Source organism: Scyliorhinus torazame, chromosome 10, assembly GCF_047496885.1.
Source record: "Scyliorhinus torazame isolate Kashiwa2021f chromosome 10, sScyTor2.1, whole genome shotgun sequence".
Lineage (NCBI taxonomy): Eukaryota > Metazoa > Chordata > Chondrichthyes > Carcharhiniformes > Scyliorhinidae > Scyliorhinus > Scyliorhinus torazame.
Window position 1 is genome coordinate 227,784,204 of NC_092716.1, and position 21,456 is coordinate 227,805,659.

General features: G+C 40.8%; 1 protein-coding gene across 2 annotated transcripts in view; it reads right to left on the reverse strand.

Annotated features, from left to right (window-relative positions):
• Positions 1–21,456, reverse strand: part of sbf2 (SET binding factor 2) — an 857,151-nt gene that overhangs the window by 116,300 nt on the left and 719,395 nt on the right. For both annotated transcript variants that reach the window (XM_072466526.1, XM_072466525.1), the window contains exons 20-23: positions 13,141–13,313; positions 7,051–7,124; positions 2,028–2,223; positions 237–364 (exon numbers count right to left, since the gene is read on the reverse strand). In XM_072466526.1, the coding sequence (XP_072322627.1) occupies positions 237–364; positions 2,028–2,223; positions 7,051–7,124; positions 13,141–13,313 (571 nt within the window). The remainder of the gene's footprint in view (positions 1–236; positions 365–2,027; positions 2,224–7,050; positions 7,125–13,140; positions 13,314–21,456) is intronic.

Consider the following 21,456-nt stretch of genomic DNA (forward strand, 5'->3'; position numbering starts at 1 on the left):
CAGCTCATGATTGTGAGCTGAAATGCACTGAGTGGTAACAGCAGATTCAATCTGGGCTTTCAAAATTAAATTGTCTAAGTGCCCAAGGGGAAGAGCTAGAAGAAGAAGGCTGAGCGGGAGACTTGCGAAATTGGTCTTGCAAAGAGTTGGCTTGGACTTGATATTCCGAATGGCCTCTTTCTGTGCTATGACAATTTTATGAATTAATCTGGAACAAGTTTGTAGATGAAATATACCTGAAAGGTTGCTGATCGAATTTGTAGTCCTTCTTGCATATTTTGTTGGAGCTGGTTTTGTATACTGATCTTTTTTTCCTTTGTCATTGATGCAATGGGAAAACTTCGAACTATTGTTTGCTCGCCCACTGTACAACATGTATAAACAAAACAGATTGTTACTGAACACATTGGAAACTCTAACTTCACCTTAGTTCATATATTTTTAGTATTCCTTGCAGAACAACAATAACTTGTGATACTGTCATATGTCAAATAGTAGCACTGTTGCCTCAGTCAGAAGCTGTGGGTTCAAGCCCCACTCCATGATATAAGCACAAAATTCAATGTTGACACTCCAGTGCAGTGCTGAAGGGGTGCTGCACTGATGGAGGTATTGGCTTTCAGATGAAGCATTAAACTGAGGCCTCCCTCTGTCCTCACAGGCGAATGTAAAAAGATCTCAGGGCACTTTTCTGAAGAATAGCAGAGGAGCTACCTCCGCCTTTTATTTGTCCATCAATCAACAGACAGAGAGATGATATGGTCATTACCACATTGCTGTTTCTGGGAGCAAGCTGCATGCAAATTTTTTATCATGTTTCCTACATGACAATTGTGATTACACTTCAGAAGTACATCTTTGGCTGTAAAACATTTGGGACGTTCTGTGATTGTGAACTGGGCTATATAAGTGCAAGTCTTTTTTTAAACATGAATTCTAAGTTATTCCAGATGTTGCAAACACGGCAGAATTTTCTGGCCCTTCCCGCCAGTGGAATCTTCTGGTCCTGCTAAAGGCGACCCCAGCACTGGGCTCCCCAGTGGCAGATCAGACAAGCCACGTAAAATGCCATAGACATTGGCGGAACCGGAAGATCCCACTGGCAGCCAATGGTGAACTGCCTCCACTGCCGGAAAATACGCCACGGGAGGGGGGTGGAAAATCCCACCCATAGTAGTTTTGTACGATAAGCAACCTACATTCAGGTAGATGTCACTGTGCCGCAGCATAATGGCATGCAATACTATTTTTGCTCATATCAAAGATGAAGTTTTAAATTCAGAGAAGTAAATCCCAAATGTTAACGGTTTATGCTTTCAAAATCTATGATAGATGTCAAGTTATGCCTTCACACAGCATCCTGTGTTAACTTTAATGCAGGATGGCAGAGTAAATTACAAGTGCTAAGAGGCAGCCTGTTCAGTCTCTGAAACAGAATCACTTCTCTACACCTCATCCGGATTATTTATGTTTATCTAGTTCCTTGAAAGTTTCCCGACTGTAGAATTAAAAGGTGCTAGCCAAGAAAACGAGACTGTAAAATCAGTTGTTACTGATATCAGAATGGTAAGTGTGGATGATTCCAAGCTTAGATCAAGTGTGTTCTATGGAAGCTTCCAGGTAACCATTTTGTAATGCAGTAGCAATGGTGATAAAATGACAGTATCCACTGATTTCAAACAAAATGAAATTGCATATTTTGTTCCCACACAAATCTAAGGTAAAATTATAATAGCCAATTTATGATTGGTGGAAAACCAGAAAACAATTCAATGTATGGCATAACATTTAATCCATAACGCAAAGGATCAATGAGGTATATCTTCTTAACATTGGTCTGTCCTTCAATTGTTAAACTACAATTGCAAAAGCATCCCAGTCACAAGAATTTTGGTGAAAATCTGCCAAGTGTTTTTTTGTAAACTTATTGGCTATAAACAGTGCTGCATTATAAATTCCTCATTTCCTAATTAAGTGCATATGTTTAATACTTAATGTTATAAAGTATTTTTAACAAAAAATCCTACCCAAGGGATCATGTGGTGTGCCCTTGAAAATAATTCTGTATGTGGTTAGAAATAAGGCCCCCTCTGCAGGCAGAATGTGTGGTCCACCTAGTGTTCCTCCTGATGCCTCCTCTCGACCATCTGAGTCCAAAACAACCCGCAATCCCTCACCAACAAACTCTTCACCAGGTAGTAAAGCTGGCCGCAGTATCTTGGGCTATAAAGTATTGGAAAGATAAACTGTAACAAGTATATAAATAACATACTTCAAGAGACCATAACCCATCTGTTGATTTCCACAAGGATCACAAAAAAATACTTGATTCTGGTTCATAACATATTCTGCTTTGGGGAATACATTTGGTTACAATTAAAGTTTTCTGTAGCCCAAGAGACTTTTAAATTTATACTCAAAGCATCAATTTGATGATAAACATCAATACACAACTTTCACCAGAAAGGTTTTACAGTATATGAACCAACAAAAGAGATATGTTCTTATATGTTACTCTCAGTAAATATAGGAAATATTCACTATTTTATGCAGGAAGTTTGATACAAATTCGTTTTAGTACCTACTCAGCAGTTCTTGGCTGTAGGTCCTCAGCGCCAGGTTGATTCGCCAATTCTGCCACAGTTACCGTACACAAGTCATGAGGATCCCACAGACATCTAACAACCTGGTCAGGTTACCCAGCTGTATTTGCTTATGGTCCAAGTAGTGGCTGGTGAGCAATTCCTGGTATTTAAGGCTTCCTTTTTAGACCAATCACCAGCCCAATTACCAACTGGTTACCTAAGCGGTTTAAGTTTTCATAATAACTTCTTGATTTAATTTCCTTCACAAATATGTGGTATTAAATGTTGAGCCAACATGATCATTTCATCACAATTTTGACCAATTCAATGTTTAAAATTTTGTTTCAAAAAACCCCAAATTCATCTCTAATCATTTTATCTTCATTTTTGCTTTTTTATGGACTCTACTCTCTTGTTTCATTTCAATTTTAGTGCTTGTTTTTACGCCTCTATCTTTTTCATAATATTCTACCCTATCTTTTACTTTTAAATTGTAATTACAGATTTATTTTTTCTCCAAACAAGTCTCTGTTTCTGAGCAATAATTTTCCATCGTTTTTCACCCAGTTTTCTGCAAAGCCATATAGAAGTTTGCATTTCCAACCTTTCCCTACATGCAGGAAGATATAGCATCTGTGATCTGGCATAATGTTCGGTGTGAGACCGTTATTCTGCTTTTTGAGAATGGGGCTAAGTGAGTATCCTTTTCCTTTTCACTCAAAGCTGATATGTTGGCGATATCTAATTTTCAAGCTATTGTGTACTTTCTGTAGACTACTCAGAAAATTTAGCTGCATAACTTTCACTGGACATCATTTCTTTAAATGTTAAGTTGATACCTTCAACAGTTACATGTCAAGGCTGAAGAGTGACTAGGTTCATAAAAAAATATTTGTCCAACTACCTAGATATTTGTGATTCAAATGAAATTAAGGCTAATTTTCAGTTAGCATTTATTAGTCCTGTGAGCCAATCACATTTGTCTCTGTGGTCTCCCTCATTATAGTTCAAACCTTTTTGTTTAGGTTCAATTCTTGTGTTACATTGCAGAGCGAGACAGAATTTGTAATATTCCTTTGTGCAAATTACTATACAGTAGAGATTAATTTTTGTAGATATATATATACTTAGGAATTTGGTGCTCAGTTGAAATAGATTTCCCCCAGTTAAGATTTCCCTTCTCACCAACATATAAATTATCATACTCTCCAATCTACTGCATAAATTTCCAAGTCACTCTCAAGATCTTCCCATAGATCTGTTGCTAGTTTGGGAAAGAGCTGTCTTCAATGATTTAAATGGTAGTATGCAGGGTTCTTGCAGATGAAGATCACTAATCTTTTGTAGCTGACTGTTGCCAGGCCTTGCGACATTAATAGTTGTACATTTCAAATACAGTTACATAATGTTCATATGTACAAGTTCTGCTGACTTCACCACTTTGTTACCATTGCACTCGATAGAAGTTTTTAAAAAGAATCTGCAGTATTAACTAAAGTGATTTGTAAACACGTTCCATAACATCTTTTAAAACACAGGCTAACTGAAAGTTCTTGGGATCCAGTCAATGGCCTTTATGTTACTGAAAGTTGTGTTGACTGATGACTCGGTTACTCTCATCCAACAGGTCCAAGAGATATGATTTAGACAAAGATGAGTTCCATTTCACTAGCTGAGAAGCGTTTTTGTCACTATTTGTCACGATTACATGCATAATCATTTTGGTATCTTCATGCAACCGAGGCAACGAGGTCTTCAATGTAATAGTTTCTTCCAATGTGACCATTAATTCCTCAAAGTTTTGATGATTATAGTTTATTTAATTCTGTTTACAATAGATTTTCAAACTGCACAGTCGACTACAATGATCTTTTTGCACAAAATTAGGCTGGTGCAGCTGCCTTCAAAATGAACATGTAGTCTTAAAGATTTCCAATCGTTTCTTGCTCTGTCACTGAATTCTTGGTAAGTTAGCAAGTTTCTAGTAGGCCACGAACAGGAATATGACAAATAATGTCTAGTAATTCATCCAAAATTGCACCTGGATCCACACTGAACTGCCACTACAGTTTTGGAGGAAAACAATCAGTGTCCTAAAAGTGAGGAAAAGATTTCTGTTTGGAACATGGACTATTATTTGGACTACAGTAAGTTGAAATACTACACAAACTTTTCTCGCTTGTATGATGCTTACAGGCAGGCTACTGTTTGTTCCATTAATATTCTGTGGGCTAGCTGCTGCTCTGGCCAAATGCTAGTAAGTAATCTTCCGCATTCACAGTTACGTTTTAGGCTTCCAACTAGCCAAAATGCTACTGAGCAGCCCAGATAGAGTTGATGAAAAACATCATATTTATTCTTCGATTTTTAAGTTCTTTTGCTGTTCTTGATATAGCACAATATCAGATCTTTCTGAACTGATCTATTTTGCTGTATTCCATATCCATGGATCAAATTTTCACAGCCACTTCCAACCAGTGTTTGATATCCATTTTGAACATTGCTAGGCATTTCCTTCCAGTACTTGATTATCTCCTAGCATCACTGAGTTAGTGATCTTTGTTTGTTTAGCCACATCCTGTTTAGTACAGGTTGTTCTCTACATAAAGCTGCTTCAAATCATTCTTCCTTCTACTGTTACTCGTTAAATAATTTCACCTCTCACTGGATCTACCAACTTTAGCTTAACTTTCACAATCGTAGGTCTGTGCTTTATTGGATCTCTTTCAGTTTGGGATTTCTGACCCCAGCACTTTTTTTAACCTATTTATGCCAGCTCTGTTTCAGGCTCCATAGTTTATATTATGCTGGCTTTAAAGTCAATTCACATTCCAATTGAACTTTAATCCTTGTAAATTTCAGGAAAAATGTTTTTTTTTCTTGCAGGAATAATATTGGAAGCAAGGGAAATGCACAAAATTTACTCACTGATTGCAAGACATAGCACCCATAGTAAAAGGAACAGATTAATTTACATGTTTAAACATTTTGGGGAAAACCTGGAATACTTCTTGTACAAAGTTGTAGATATGAACTGAGTTTTTCTTATGTTTTTCTTCGTGTTCATTTTTAACTTATCATTTCAAGTTGCCACTTTCTTTTGCATTACAGTGTCCACTATTTTTCTGCCACTCATTCACCAAAACCTTTCCACACAAATCTCAGGCTATAGTTTAGCTTTCTAGTCTTCAACAAGTTTAGGCAGGCTCATAATATTTCACAGTAGTGTTACTTGTGCTATTGGAGTATTGCCCCAATACAGTTTTCTAATTAGTGTCTAAGATTATGCTGCCAATTTAAGTTAATTTGTTTTAAAGTGGTTACACAGTGGTTCTACATGTGACTATGAATACAACAGAGCAATAATTTGCCATTTTTCAATGGAAATAACTATTTTAAAGACAAAATATATCTTAAAAATATTTGTTTGTAGAAGAGGCAGATGAGCCTGCGTGATGTTATTGTTTCATAAAATTAAATAAAACCGAAAATAGTTTTGCAAGGATCTAATCTTGTTATGTTTTTGAAGACATCCCCCATATGCAATTCAAATTATGATGTTGCAATATTACTAGCATTTTTCTTAAGGCATCAGCAATTCAACCAGCCAATATTATAATATGAACTACTTTAAAAATGTGGTAAAAATATCCAGTGTCAATTTTTGGGACATTACATCAGTGATATCTGAGCAAAGAGAGAACAAATATTTAAGCGGCCTACAAAACTGCAACTTAAAAGCAGTATTTGGTCACTTTTCTAATATAATGTTTACCAATTAGTGATGTATGAAGACAAAAGAATTAAAGCCAGTGATTTGATTAAGATTAAAAAATGTAATTTTAAACAGGATTTATGACACAGAATTTAATTATTTAGAGATATTTGACATTGCAATTAATAAAATAAGTATGAAATAATTTACTTATTAAAAAACTTTGATCATAAATAATTGATTTAATATGGCCCACAGCAATAAATCAAAACTTCCACTGGTCTGGTACCCTGATATTTGGACCATGACTAGCAGAAGATATTATTCTGAAGTCCAACAGACCAGTTGGTGCTGTAGGGATTAATGAAAAGTGTAGATTTTACCCTTGGGCCCTATTTACTTGCACCAATCTGAAAGGAAAGAAGAAAGCAAAGAATAAGGACGTTTAAGTACAAGGACAAAATGAAACGATTGTAATTATGAACGAAACAAAAACAAAGGAGCAGATCAAATGAGGAGAAAAAAATTAAATCTAACAATACAAGAAGAGAAAATTTAGGAAACAAAAATTAATAATCTAGAGAGTAAAAGAAACATACTCATTTTTGTGTCAGATGTTAAGAGCAGCTAACCCCAGCATAAATAACATTTGATTCAGAATTATTTTTGGTAAACTTATATTTTTGTTGAAATCCTTCCAAATGTCGTCAGGATAATAACATGCTATTTGAAAGGAATATGTATATTTACCTTCTGTATTGGTGGAAGCCTCCTGCTTTCCCGATGAACAGCCTCAAGTGTCTCAATATGCATAGCCACAATTCCTTAAATAAATAATAAGTTCTTAGGTCAGATAAAGCACTTGTGCAACTAAAACTATTAAGTGACTTGTGAAAATTAATTCTAAAATTGTAACAAAACATTCTTAAACACTGCTCCTGCAGAGTTCCTTTTAGCAGGTGCAACAAATGATTGTCACATGCTTTGAAATCTATGTTGTTTTTGCAAAAACATTCTGAAAATTGCGGTGACACATTTCACAGAGCAGGTTTGAAGTGCCACTATAGTCTGATAGCATACCACTATCTGTCCGCTGCATTGCTGACCTGGTGTAGCCAATTTCCCAAACAGTAGCAATGGAATGAATGATAAGACTAGAAAAAAAAATTGCTCCTGCTTTCCCCATTTCAGGCCTCTAATTGGTGACCAAAACTGCCACATTTCCCTTTGAGGAATAAACCTTTCAATGTTTTCTAAGTTCCACAGTCTGATTATCTGACAAGTCCTACAATTCACTTGATTTCAAGTGATTCTGACTGTTTTTGCCCCGTTACTGATATTTAGCGGATGTATCATAGGCATTCATATATTAAGATTCATATTTCCAAACGTCAAAGAAGTAACCAAATCAGAAACAGAAAGAAAACCACATGAAAGACAGCAAGATGTGAGATTGAACTATGTGTTATACATAACCAACAGCACTAGATTTATAATGGTTTGTGAAAAGTGGGAAATCTATTGCATTCATATAATATTTTCTTAATAAATTTACTGATATGTATTACTTAATATGCCCTCCATTAAGGATGACTGAAAGAAATAGCTACACATGTCCAAAGGAGAACATAGAAGATAGAACATACAGTGCAGAAGGAGGCCATTTGGCCTATCGAGTCTGCACCGACCCACTTAAGCCCTCACTTCCACCCTGTCCTCGTCACCCAATAACCCCTCCTAACCTTTTTGGTCACTAAGGGCAATTTATCATGGCCAATCCACCTAACCTGCACGTCTTTGGACTGTGGGAGGAAACCGGAGCACCCGGAGGAAACCCACGCAGACACGGGAATAACGTGCAGACTCCGCACATTGACCCAGCAGGGAATCGCACCTGGGACCCTGGCGCTTTGAAGCCACAGTGCTACCGTGCTGCCCATGTCACAAATTTTGCTGCCACAAATTTTGTTAGTTGTGAGCTCTAAGTCAACAAATAAAAATCTTTTACCTAAGCCATTCTTCCTTCATGCAGTCAAATCATGACTTCCATAGATATGCATTTTGTCTTTAATTAAGTTATTAATTTAAATTAGCGCATGTTAGTTGTTCACTACATGGCTGGAATTATGCATCTTTCTCATGGAATGCCTGGAAATTTCACAGTGATCTGCACTGCATTTATGCCGATGGGAAATGTATTTACATTAACATTTTCAAAGTCAGTTATCTACATATCGACTGGAGAAGTGATTCACATAAAACAAGTGGAAATGGAAATTAGAGAGCAACGAATTATCAAGAAATTGGAGCTGGAAGAGACCGTTTGGCCCTTTGTGCCTCCTTTGCTATTCAAAAAGAGTGTTGCTGATTTTCCAACTTAACTCCCTCTTCCAGCGCTATCCGAACATCCTTTAAGACTCAAAACTCTACTGACCTCTGTCCTGAATATACTCAACGGCTGAGCATCCACAACTCTTTGGAGTGGCGAGTTCCCAAATATTGATAACCCTTTGAGTGAAGAGATTTCTCCTTGTAGGCCCTTTGCATCCTCCTTTCAACTTGCTTTCCTACCTGTCTTTGTATCAACAACAAATACGGCGACAACGCAGTTGGTCCCTTCATCTGAGTCATTACTACAGATCGTAAATAGTTGAGGCACCAGCACTGATCCCTGCAACACTCCATGAGTTACAATTTGCGAATCTGAAAATGACCCATTTATCCTAACTCTCTGTCTCCTGTTCATTAGCCATTCCTTTATCCATGCTAATATATCACCTCCAACACCATGAATTTTTTGCTTGTGCAGTAACCTTTTAAATGGCACTTGTCAAATGTCTTTCAGAAATCCAAATACACGACGTCTCTGGTTTCCTTTATCCGCCCACTTGGTTACATCCTTAAAGAACACTAAGAAATTTGTCAAGGATGATTTCCCTTTCACTGAACCATTTTGATTCTGCCTGATTGTATTATGATTTTCTAAATTTCCTATCACGTCCTTAATAACTTATTGTAGCATTTTTCCAATGACAGGTGTGAAAACAACTGGTCTATAATTTCCAGCTTTCTGTCTTCTCGTTTTATGAATAGTGGTGTTACATTCGTGGCTTTCCAATCCAGTGGGGCCTTTCCAGAACCTGTCAAATTTTGGAAGATTACAACCAAGCACCCACTATCGCTGCGTCCACTCTCTTTAAACAATAGGATGCAGTCCCATTAGTTTTTCTAATACTTTTTCTTGAATGATCTAGTTTTTCTCCCTTTTGCCACTTACTTTTCTATTATTCTTGGGATGCTTTTTGTGTCTTATACTATGAAGGCAAATACAAAATGCTTGTTCAAAGTCTTTGCCATTTTCTTGTTTTCCATTAATTCCTCAGTCTAACCCTCGATACCAACACTCACCTTTTGCTATACCTGTAAAAACATTTACAGTCTGTTTTTATATTTCTTACGAGATTTCTTTCATACTCCAATTTCCCAGCCTAACACTAATATTTACAGCATTGTACATCTTTTCTTTCAATTTGACGCCATCCTTAATGTCTAGCTAGACATAGATGGTCCATCCTTTTTTCTCAATGGAATATATCTTAGTCGAGAGCTCCGAAATATCTCCTTAAATGCCTGCCACAGCCTCTTCACCGTCTTAATTTTTAACGTATTTAAGTTTAAGACACTAGTTTCAGATCACATTTTTCAACCTCAAACTGAATGTGAAATGTTATCATGTAACCATCACTCTTGCAATGTTTTACAATGAAGTGATTAATGAATCCTGTGCCAAGCATATTACTAGGTCTAAAATAGCATGTTCCCTTGTTGGTTCCAGAACTTTTGGTTCTAAGAAACTGCCCCGAATACACGCTGTAGGATACCTTTGCCACTTTGATTCATCCAATCTATAAGATTATTAAAGTCTCCCTCCATTACTGCAATACCTTTGATTTTGGCCTCCATTATTTCTTGATTTACACAATCAAGTCCTAAACCATAACTACTATCAGGGGGACCATAAAATAATCTCACCGATGATTTCTTTCCTTTTCTATTTCTTATCTCCACCCAAACTGATTTTACATTTGATCTTCTGAACCAAGATCATTTCTCACTCCTGTACTGATCTTACCCTTCATTAGCAGAGCTACCATCCCTCTTTTTCCTTTCTTCTTGCCCTTCCAAAAATGACAAGAACACTTGAATATTCAGGTCCCAGCTATGGTCATTTTACAACCATGTCTCTGTAATGGCTACCATATCAACTAATCTTTTCTTATCCGTGCTATCAATTCATCCATCCTGTTAGGCTGAAATCCACATGCATTTAACTAAAGCAACGTTATTTTTATTTTTACCATTCTCCCTACTCTGACCTACTTCATTGATGCACTCTTATGTTTGTAGGCTCTGTCCCTTCCTGTTAGACTCTGGGATCAATATCTGCAATGCTGCCCTGTATTATTGATTGTCCTTTCTCCTTAATTTTCCAAATCTTCCTTTGTGTGAACCCTCCCCCAGTCTATTTAGTTTAAAGCCCTTTCTACAGGCCTAGTCTCACAACTCTCCCAGTGTGGTTCAGGTGAAGGCTGTCCCACCGGCACATCTTCCCCTTTTCCCGGTACTGGTGCAAGTGCTCCAGGAATCGATAATTAAATCATGTAAGATAATTCTGGCTGAAGATTTCAGCAGCACGTTAAAAAAAATGCCTGCCGTAGTCAGTTGACTGTTAGCTAGCTTGCCTACATGTCTGACTTACTTTGTGCCACTTTACAAGAAAATCAAATACAAGGGAACCTGGTAGAAGTGGGTACCGAAACAGCAGGGCATGACACAGCCACAGTGAAGCTGAAGAAGGATGATGTTAATGAATGTTGCTTTGTTAGATGCAGTCACTGTATTAACTGCAGTTATAGTAACTCCTGCACACAGATTTTCTACAGGAATCTGGGGCGGGATTCTCCGACCCCCCCGCCGGGTCGGAGAATTGCCGGGGGCTGGCATGAATCCCGCCCCCGCCGTGTCCCGAAGTCTCAGCCACCAGAGATTTGGCGGGGGCGGGAATCGCGCCGCGCCGAGCCCACCCCCGCCGATTCTCTGTGCCGTGATGGGCCAGAGTCCCGCTGCTGGAATGCCCGTCCCGCCAGTGTGGATTAAACAACCTTTTGAACGGCAGGACAACGCGGCGTGGGCGGGCTCCGGGGTCCTGGGGGGGGGGATCTGGCCCCGGGGGGTGCCCCCACGGTGGCCTGTCTCGCGATTGGGGCCCATCAATCCACGGGCGGGCCTGTGCCATGGGGGCACTCTTTTTCTTCCGCCTTCGCCATGGTCTTCACTATGGCGGAGGCGGAAGAGACCCCCTCACCTGCGCATGCACGGGGATGACGTCAGCAGCTGCTGACGCTCCCGCGCATGCGCGGACCCGCGTCGCCCGGCGAAGACCTTTCGGCCCCGGCTGGCGTGGCGCCATAGGCCTTTCCCGCCAGCCGGTGGAGCGGAAACCGCTCTGGGGCGGGCCTAGCCCCTCAAGGTGAGGGTTTGGCCCCTAAAGGTGCGGAGTCTCTGCACCTTTTGTAGCCACCTGAGTTGGCCACTTCCCGACTTAAAATGGAGAACCGCAAAGGCCGAAGGGAAATTCAGCCAACACAGGCAAAATCTAGGTGCAAGTTTACGGTGTATTGGACTCTGCAAAAAACCCAGACAGCATCGATATAAGCAGCCATCTGCATAGTAATGTAGCAGCCATCTACATAGTAATGAGCGATCCCTGGGAACAATCAAAACATTTGAGGTAAACAAGGCCAACCCAGACTCCTCAACGCCAGCAGGAGCCAACACAAAAGAGTTTAACGGACACTTAATGACCGCCCAACGATCAGGGAACAGCTCCAGTATTGAGAACCAAGCGATTGGAACGAAGTCCAATCACTTGAAACCAGGTACGGGGTCCGCCCCGAAAGGCGGGAACCCCCTGGGGACTATAAAGTAAAGCCTCCAAGTTCAAATCGTCCTTCTTGACAGGGTCACTCAGCAACGCGAAGCAACCCTTGACAGTGACCTGTCCGGCGGCCTCCAAGAACGCAAGTCTCAAGTCAACGCTCGCTACGAGATAGGCGCTCCTAGCTACCAGTCCATACCAGGTTTTGAATCCCGCAGATTCAGAACCCGAACGAAAGGCCATTTGTTCCCCTGACCTGGTGGGCCAGTCCGAAGCTAAGTATTGGCCTGTTAGTGATAGAAATAGCTTAGAAAGTAGAGTTTATGCATGAGTAGCGATTTACTGTGTATAATAAATGTGCTTTGATTTGAATCTTACTAATTGGTGTATTGAGTTATTGATCATTACTTGAACTTGAACCTCGTGGCGGTATCATAAAGATACCTGGCGACTCTAGAGCAAAGGTTATAAAACAGAGCCAATTGAACCAACCAAAAGTTAGCAACGCTTTGGGGCGGCCCGACGCCGGAGTGGTTCCCGCCACTCCATCACGCCGGGACCCTCCGCCCTGCCGGGTAGGGGCGAATCCCGCCCCTGATTCAGAAAATTAATGAGTGACCCTTACAGGTATCTCCATGTCTTCTCCACTGGCTTAATTTAATGAGGCTGATTGCTAAGTCCCCTAATATCTAATTTTAACACAAAATTAATAAATCTCTATTTTAAAATGATATTAAGGGAAATCCTTTATTAGTGAACTGTAAAACATTTGAACATGAAATGAAAATTAAAAACCTGTCTGTGCTCGCCTTTAGGAATCAGACGGAAAAGAGAAATTGTCTTCCCGCCTGCTTCCTCCGATTCTTGGTTTTCAGCTGATAGAGGATACTGAATATTCTAACCTGGTATCATACAATGTAGATTCTTGATGTGGTCCTGTGTGACCCCACTCTCAGTGCAGACTTTGTCAATAAACCTGGTAATGAAACGAATGACCGAGTTGGCAACATCATTGTTTTCAGCATCCTCAAACCCGCTTTCAGTGTCATAACTCTCAGCGACGCTGCCAGCAATGCTGAAAATAAAAACAGAATAAGCTTCAATAACTATGTAGAGATAATAGCAATATTATAAACTATAATTACAATTAAAAACTTGGAACAAAGCTATTTATTTTCCCCCTATATATCATCTGGAGTCACTAACTTGCAGTTCAGAGAATAGGTAAGTAATCATAACAGACTTTTATGTGGCTGCTGGAATGCCAGTGACATCAACTAAAAGAGATGCAGGGTTGTATACATAGAGGTATATTCTACGGATATTTGTTCCCACCACACTTTTTGGTATTGTCCCTAATGGCAAACAGATCGGCGTTTCACGATCTAGGTAATAAATGTGAATCTCTTGTTTTGTGCTGTATAGCACAATTTGTTTACCAACAGATTTTTAAAAAAAGTGACTTTGATTGTTCAACCAGCAAGCAGCAGAATAAGTAGTTATTCCAACATCATCAACAAGTAGAAAATCTCAAACCACTTAATAAATATCAAAGATGGCGATCAAAAAGGGGATTGGAAGGCAGTAATCTTGAACCTCTGGGACTTTATCTTGATCTAGCTGAGGCTGGTGAATGAACCATTAGTAATAACACTACAATGGTATCAGGAATGTCACACAACAATGTGAAAATAAAACGCTGTCAATTTCTTTGACCCCAGAATGGTATTAATCATTCATTGCAGCCAATACAATTCAGAGAGTATTTGAAAATAATGCAAAAGCAGAGTGAACAGAGTAACACTGTCCATTTTAGTTCTTTTTCCTGCAACTGGAATTTCTCTTGAGTGACAATCTCTTTGGACAAGAAAGTCTCTGCGCAATCCATCCATTTCTTTACTCCGCGGCATTTTTCTTTAAGGTCAGGTACTTTAGTTCAATCCGATCACAGAGCCTCTTGTAATTCTCCAACACAGGAGCATTGGTTAACACAGCCTTTAGGCCTTCAAATGCCTGTTGACACTCCGCCGTCCACTGAAATTTGCTATGCTTCTTCAGCAAGTCCATCAGTGGAGCAACCACGCTGCTAAAATTTGTCACAAATTTTCGGTAAAATCCACTCATGCCAAGAAATCACATTATTTCCCTTTGTGTCGAGGGTATCGTAAACTCTCCAATAATTTTTGTTTTCACATCACGTGAGACCATTCGACCCTGGCCAAATGTACGGCCAAGGAAAGTGACTTGGGCTTTTCCAAATTCACTTTTGGCTAGGTTTACCACCAAACCCGCCTCCTGAAGTTGATCGAATAACTCCATCAGATGCTTCAAATGGTCTTTCCATGTCTGACTAAAAATCACCAGATCGTCGATGTTTACCGCACACATTGGGTAATCCTGAAACAACTTTGTTAGTTAACTGTTGAAATGTGGCTGGGGTGTTTTTCATGTCAAGTGGCAGAACTTTGAATTAGTATATACCATCTGGTATCACAAAAGCTGAAATCTCCTTCGCCCTTTCGGATAAAGGTCCCTGCCAGTAACCGTTAAGTAAATCCAGTTTGGAAATAAAAGCTGATTGTTCCACCTTCTTAATGCAGTCCCTCCAAGTGTGGGATCGGATAAGAGTCTGTTCTTGTACCTGCAGTAACCTTTCTATAGTCCACACACAATCGTTGGGTACCATTGGGTTTTGGTAGCATTACTATGGGTGAGCTCCATTGGCTGCAACCCACTTCAATTATGCCATTTTTAAGCATACTTTCAATTTCTTTGTTAACCTGTGCCAATTTTAAAGGGTTAAGTCTATATGGATGTTGTTTAATTCGAACAGCATTTCCCACATCTACATCATGTATAGCCATTTTAGCACTTCCCAACTTATCTCCACAAACTTGCCCATGTGATATTAATAACTCATTCAGGACAGTTTGTTTGTCCTCTGGAAGGTAATTCACCAATTTATCCCAATTTTTAAGAACACCCTCATTATCCAATTCAATTTGAGGAATGTCTAATTCAGAGTCATCTGGATTCAGTTCTTCACTTTGAGTTAGAATCACTAAAACCTCCTCCTCTTGCTCTCCTTCCCTTTCAAAGTACCTTTTAAGCATATTCACATGACACACACGGTGAGTATTCCTTCTATCTGGCGTTCTCACCACAAAATAAGGTCTACAAAATCTTGCTTTTAAAGGTTCACCTACCACTGATAACAATACTAAAACTTTATCTCCACTGGCAAAACTATGAACTTTTGCTTTCTTGTCCGCTACCCATTTATCACATGTTGTGCAACTTTTAAATGTTGTCTAGCCAATTCACCTGCTCTATTTAATTGTTCCCTAAAATTTGACATGTAATCCAACAATGTTAGTTCTGACTGCTCACTCATCTATTTCTCCTTAATCAATTTAAGTGGTCTTCTTACCTCATGACCAAAAATTAATTTGGTTGACTCATTAAGTGTATCACTAATTGCAAACAGTACAAATGGAATTTCTTTATCCCATCTTTTGGTAATCTTGACAATAAACCCTCAACATTGTCTTTAACGTCTGATGCCACCTTTCTAACGCTCCCTGCGATTCTGGATGGTACGCAATTGATTTAAATTGTTTTACTCCTAAGCTATCCATAACTTGCTTGAATAACCTTGAGGTAAAGTTTGATCCTTGATCCGATTGTATTTCTGTAGGTAGTTCATATCTAGTAAAGAATTTAAGTAACTCCTCCACAATCTTTTTAGCTGTAATATTGCATACTGGAATGGCCACTGGAAACCTAGTAGATACATCCATTATAGTCAAAAGCTATTGATTCCCACTTTTCATTTTAGGAAGCGGTTCTACACAATCAATTAAGACCCTTGTAAAAGAAAGATTCCTCAAATGCTGGAACGGGTATTAAGGGCACTGGTTTTATCACTGCTTGAGGTTTCCCTATCACTTGACATGTGTGAAATGATCGACAAAATGTAACTACATCTTTATGTAGTCCAGGCCAATAAAAATGTTTCTGAATTTTCCTTATTCCCAAATGACCTCCTAATGGTATCTCATGTGCTACTCGCAACAACACTTCCTTTCTATACCACTTGATGAACGTCTCCCCATTTTTCATCCGCCTGCATACGTAAAGGTCTCCATTTTCTCATCCAGACATCATTTTTAAGGTAATAACAATCTGGTATACACTCAGATTCCTCTTCCGGGTATACTTTCTGATACATCCGTTTTATTTCTATATCTTTCTGTTGTAACTCCGCCAATTTTCCTGAACTAAAAATATCCGCCTCATCCTCCACATGTTCTTGTTCTTTTCCAACCATCTGATCAAAAATCGTTTCTGGTAATTGAACTTCAACTTTATCTTCACTCTTTGATTTCTCCTTTTGTCACTACACAATCCGGAAAAATCCCAGGATATTCGTCCTTCAACACTTCAGTTGTCTGATTTTCCACTGGCTTATCAACCACAGTAGGCATCACTCCCACCTGCGATCCAGTTATATTACCCAAGATAAACTGTATTCCTGGACAAGATAGTTTCTCTGTTACTCCTACTACCACTTCACCACTCTTCACTGACTTTCCAACCTTACCGTATATAATGGAACACTACTCTTCTCACCCTCAATTCCACATATTACCTTTTCTGGCAATATTGATCCCAAACAGTCACTTGAGGCCTGTTATGGGGCACAAAGGTACACATTGTATTCTTCTCTTTGAAGTTTAAGTAGTGTGAGTCATCCAGAAGTCTGTATAAAAGACAGACAGAAAGCGTACTCAGTAAGCGTTGCGCAGGTCAAAGAGACACAGCCTGAGTGAGTGAGATACATCCACAGTGGGGAATTTGGAACTTGGTAATTTGGTGCAGTGAGGTAATTCGGTGCAGAGTGGGAGAAGATGCTTTTTCCCGACTGTTTTGTTCTTTCTCTTTCTTCTGGCCTGTAACTTTTAATCTGCAGGGAAAGAACCTGAGAACATCTGAGACCCTTAGAAGGGTAAGTAAGTGATTTTTACTCATTTTTACTTTTATTACCGTTTCAAATTGTGTGTGGGGGGGGGGACTGAAGTGACATCACAGAAAAGCTGTGACCTGATTGGCTGGTTGGGAATCTACACTAAATTAAAAAAATTAAGCATTGGTAAACTAATTAAACATAATTACTCAATTATAATTTAGAGGGGTATCTAAGCCAGAGATCGGAGAGTACTGTATTTAGCTTTCACATTTATAGTAGAAATCTAGAGCTAGGAAACATATAGTTAACAGTAACTTTTAAAAAAACTTTTTAATTTAATTTACTAATTAATTGACGCAATGTCAGTTAGAGGGGTGCAGTGCTCTGACTGTGAGATGTGGCAGGTCCAGGAGGTTTCCAGCGTCCCGGGTGGCTTCATCTGCAGAAAGTTCACCCAACTGGAGCTCCTCACAGACCGCATATTTCGGTTGGAGCAGCAGTTGGGTGCACTTAGGAGCATGCAGGTGGCGGAAAGCGTCATAGATAGCAGTTATATATGTGGTTGTCCCCCTCTCGAACAGGTATACCCCTTTGGATACTGTCGGGGGGGGGGGGATAGCCTATCAGGGGAAAACAGCAGCAGCCAGAGCAGTGGCACCACGGCTGGCTCTGATGTTCAGAAGGGAGGGTCAAAGCGCAGAAGAGCAATAGTAATAGGGGACTCTATAGTCAGGGGCACAGGCAGGCGCTTCTGTGGACGTGAAAGAGACTCCAGGATGGTATGTTGCCTCCCTGGTGCCAGGGTCCAGGATGTCTCCGAACGGGTAGAGGGCATCCTGAAGGGGGAGGGCAAACAGGCAGAGGTCGTTGTACATATTGGTACTAACGACATAGGCAGGAAGGGGCATGAGGTCCTGCAGCAAGAGTTCAGGGAGCTAGGCAGAAAGTTAAAAGACAGGACCTCTGGGGTTGTAATCTCGGGATTACTCCCTGTGCCACGTGCCAGTGAGGCTAGAAATAGGAAGATAGAGCAGCTAAACACGTGGCTAAACAGCTGGTGTAGGAGGGAGGGTTTCCGTTATCTGGACCACTCGGAGCTCTTCCAGGGCAGGGGTGGCCTATATAAGGATGGGCTGCATCTAAACTGGAGAGGAATAAATATCCTGGCCGCGAGTTTTGCTAGTGTCACACGGGAGGGTTTAAACTAGTATGGCAGGGGGGTGGGCACGGAAGCAATAGGTCATAAGGTGAGAGCATTGAGGGAGAACTAGGGAATAGGGACAGTATGGCTCTGAGGCAGAGCAGACAGGGTGAAGTTGCTGAACACAGTGAGTCCGGTGGCCTGAAGTGCATATGTTTTAATGCAAGAAGTATTACGGGTAAGGCAGATGAACTTGGAGCTTGGATTAGTACTTGGAACTATTATGTTGTTGCCATTACAGAGACCTGGTTGAGGGAAGGGCAGGATTGGCAGATAAACATTCCAGGATTTAGATGTTTCAGGCGGGATAGAGGAGGATGTAAAAGGGGTGGCAGAGTTGCGCTACTGGTTAGGGAGAATATCACAGCTGTGCTACGGGAGGACACCTCAGAGGGCAGTGAGGCTATATGGGTAGAGATCAGGAATAAGAAGGGTGCAGTTACAATGTTTGGCGTTTACTACAGCCAGTGGGAGATAGAGGAGCAGATAGGTAGACAGATTTTGGAAAAGAGTAAAAACAACAGGGTTGTTGTGATGGGAGACTTCAACTTCCCCAATATTGACTGGGACTCACTTAGTGCCAGGAGCTTAGACGGAGCAGAGTTTGTAAGGAGCATCCAGGAGGGCTTCTTAAAACAATATGTAGACAGTCCAACTAGGGAAGGGGCTGTACTGGACCTGGTATTAGGGAATGAGCCCGGCCAGGTGGTAGAAGTTTCAGTCGGGGAGCATTTCGGGAACAGTGACCACAATTCAGTAAGTTTTAAAGTGCTGGTGGACAAGGATAAGAGTGGTCCTAGGGTGAATGTGCTAAATTGGGGGAAGGCTAATTATAACAATATTAGGCGGGAACTGGTTTAGCACAGGGCTAAATCGCTGGCTTTGAAAGCAGACCAAGGCAGGCCAGCAGCACGGTTCAATTCCCGTACCAGCCTCCCCGAACAGGCGCCGGAATGTGGCGACTAGGGGCTTTTCACAGTAACTTCATTTGAAGCCTACTTGTGACAATAAGCGATTTTCATTTAATTTCATTTTCATTTTCAAGAACCTAGATTGGGGGCAGATGTTTGAGGGTAAATCAACATCTGACATGTGGGGAGCATTCAGGTGTCAGTTGAAAGGAATTCAGGACGTTGTGAATTCCTGTGAGGAAGAAGGATTAATACGGCAATTTTCAGGAACCTTGCATAACGAGAGATATTGTAGGCCTCGTCAAAATGAAAAAGGAGGCATTTGTCAGGGCTAAAAGGCTGGGAACAGACAAAGCCTGTGTGGAATATAAGGAAAGTAGGAAGGAACTTAAACAAGGAGTAAGGAGGGCTAGAAGGGGTCACGAAAAGTCACTGGCAAATAGGGTTAAGGAAAATCCCAAGGCTTTTTACACGTACATAAAAAGCAAGAGGGTAGCCAGGGAAAGGGTTGGCCCACTGAAGGATAGGCAAAGGAATCTATGTGTGGAGCCAGAGGAAATGGGCGAGGTACTAAATGAATACTTTGCATCGGTATTCACCAAAGTGAAAGAATTGGTAGATGTTGAGTCTGGAGAAGGGTGTGTAGATAGCCTGGGTCACATTGAGATCCAAAAAGACGAGGTGTTGGGCGTCTTGAAAAAGATTAAGGTAGATAAGTCCCCAGGGCCTGATAGGATCTACCCCAGAATACTGAAGGAGGCTGGAGAGGAAATTGCTGAGGCCTTGACAAAAATCTTTGGATCCTCACTGTCTTCAGGTGATGTCCCGGAGGACTGGAGAATAGCCAATGTTGTTCCACTGTTTAAGAAGGGTAGCAAGGATAATCCAGGGAACTACATGCCTGTAAGCCTTACGTCAGTGGTAGGGAAATTACTGGAGAGAATTCTTCGAGACAGGATCTACTCCCATTTGGAAGCAAATGGACGTATTAGCGAGAGGCAGTGTGGTTTTGTGAAGGGGAGGTCGTGTCTCACTAACTTAATAGAGGTCACAAAGATGGTTGATGCAGGTAGGGCAGTGGATGTTGTCTATATGGACTTCAGTAAGGCCTTTGACAAGGTCCCTCATGGTAGACTAGTACAAAAGGTGAAGTCACACGTGATCAGGGGGGAGCTGGCAAGGTGGATACAGAACTGGCTAGGTCATAGAAGGCAGAGAGTAGCAATGGAAGGATGCTTTTCTAATTGGAGGGCTGTGACTAGTGGTGTTCCGCAGGGATCAGTGCTGGGACCTTTGCTGTTTGTAGTATATATAAATGATTTGGAAGAAAATGTAACTGGTCTGATTAGTAAGTTTGCAGACGACACAAAGGTTGGTGGAATTGCAGATAGCGATGAGGACTGTCAGATCATACAGCAGGATTTAGATTGTTTGGAGACTTGGGCGGAGAGATGGCAGATGGAGTTTAATCCGGACAAATGTGAGGTAATGCATTTTGGAAGGTCTAATGCAGGTAGGGAATATACAGTGAATGGTAGAACCCTCAAGAGTATTGAAAGTCAGAGAGATCTAGGTGTACAGGTCCACAGGTCACTGAAAGGGGCAACACAGGTGGAGAAGGTAGTCAAGAAGGCATACGACATGCTTGCCTTCATTGGCCGGGGCATTGAGTATAAGAATTGGCAAGTCATGTTGCAGCTGTATAGAACCTTAGTTAGGCCACACTTGGAGTATAGTGTTCAATTCTGGTCGCCACACTACCAGAAGGATGTGGAGGCTTTAGAGAGGGTGCAGAACAGATTTACCAGAATGTTGCATGGTATGGAGGGCATTAGCTATGAGGAGCGATTGAATAAACTCTGTTTGTTCTCACTGGAATGACGGAGGTTGAGGGGCGACCTGATAGAGGTCTACAAAATTATGAGGGGCACAGACAGAGTGGATAGTCAGAGGCTTTTCCCCCAGGGTAGTGGGGTCAATTACTAGGGGGCATAGGTTTTAAGGTGCGAGGGGCAAGGTTTAGAGGAGATGTACGAGGCAAGTTTTTTACACAGCGGGTAGTGGGTGCCTGGAACTCGCTACCGGAGGGGGTGGTGGAAGCAGGGACGATAGTGACATTTAAGGGGCATCTTGACAA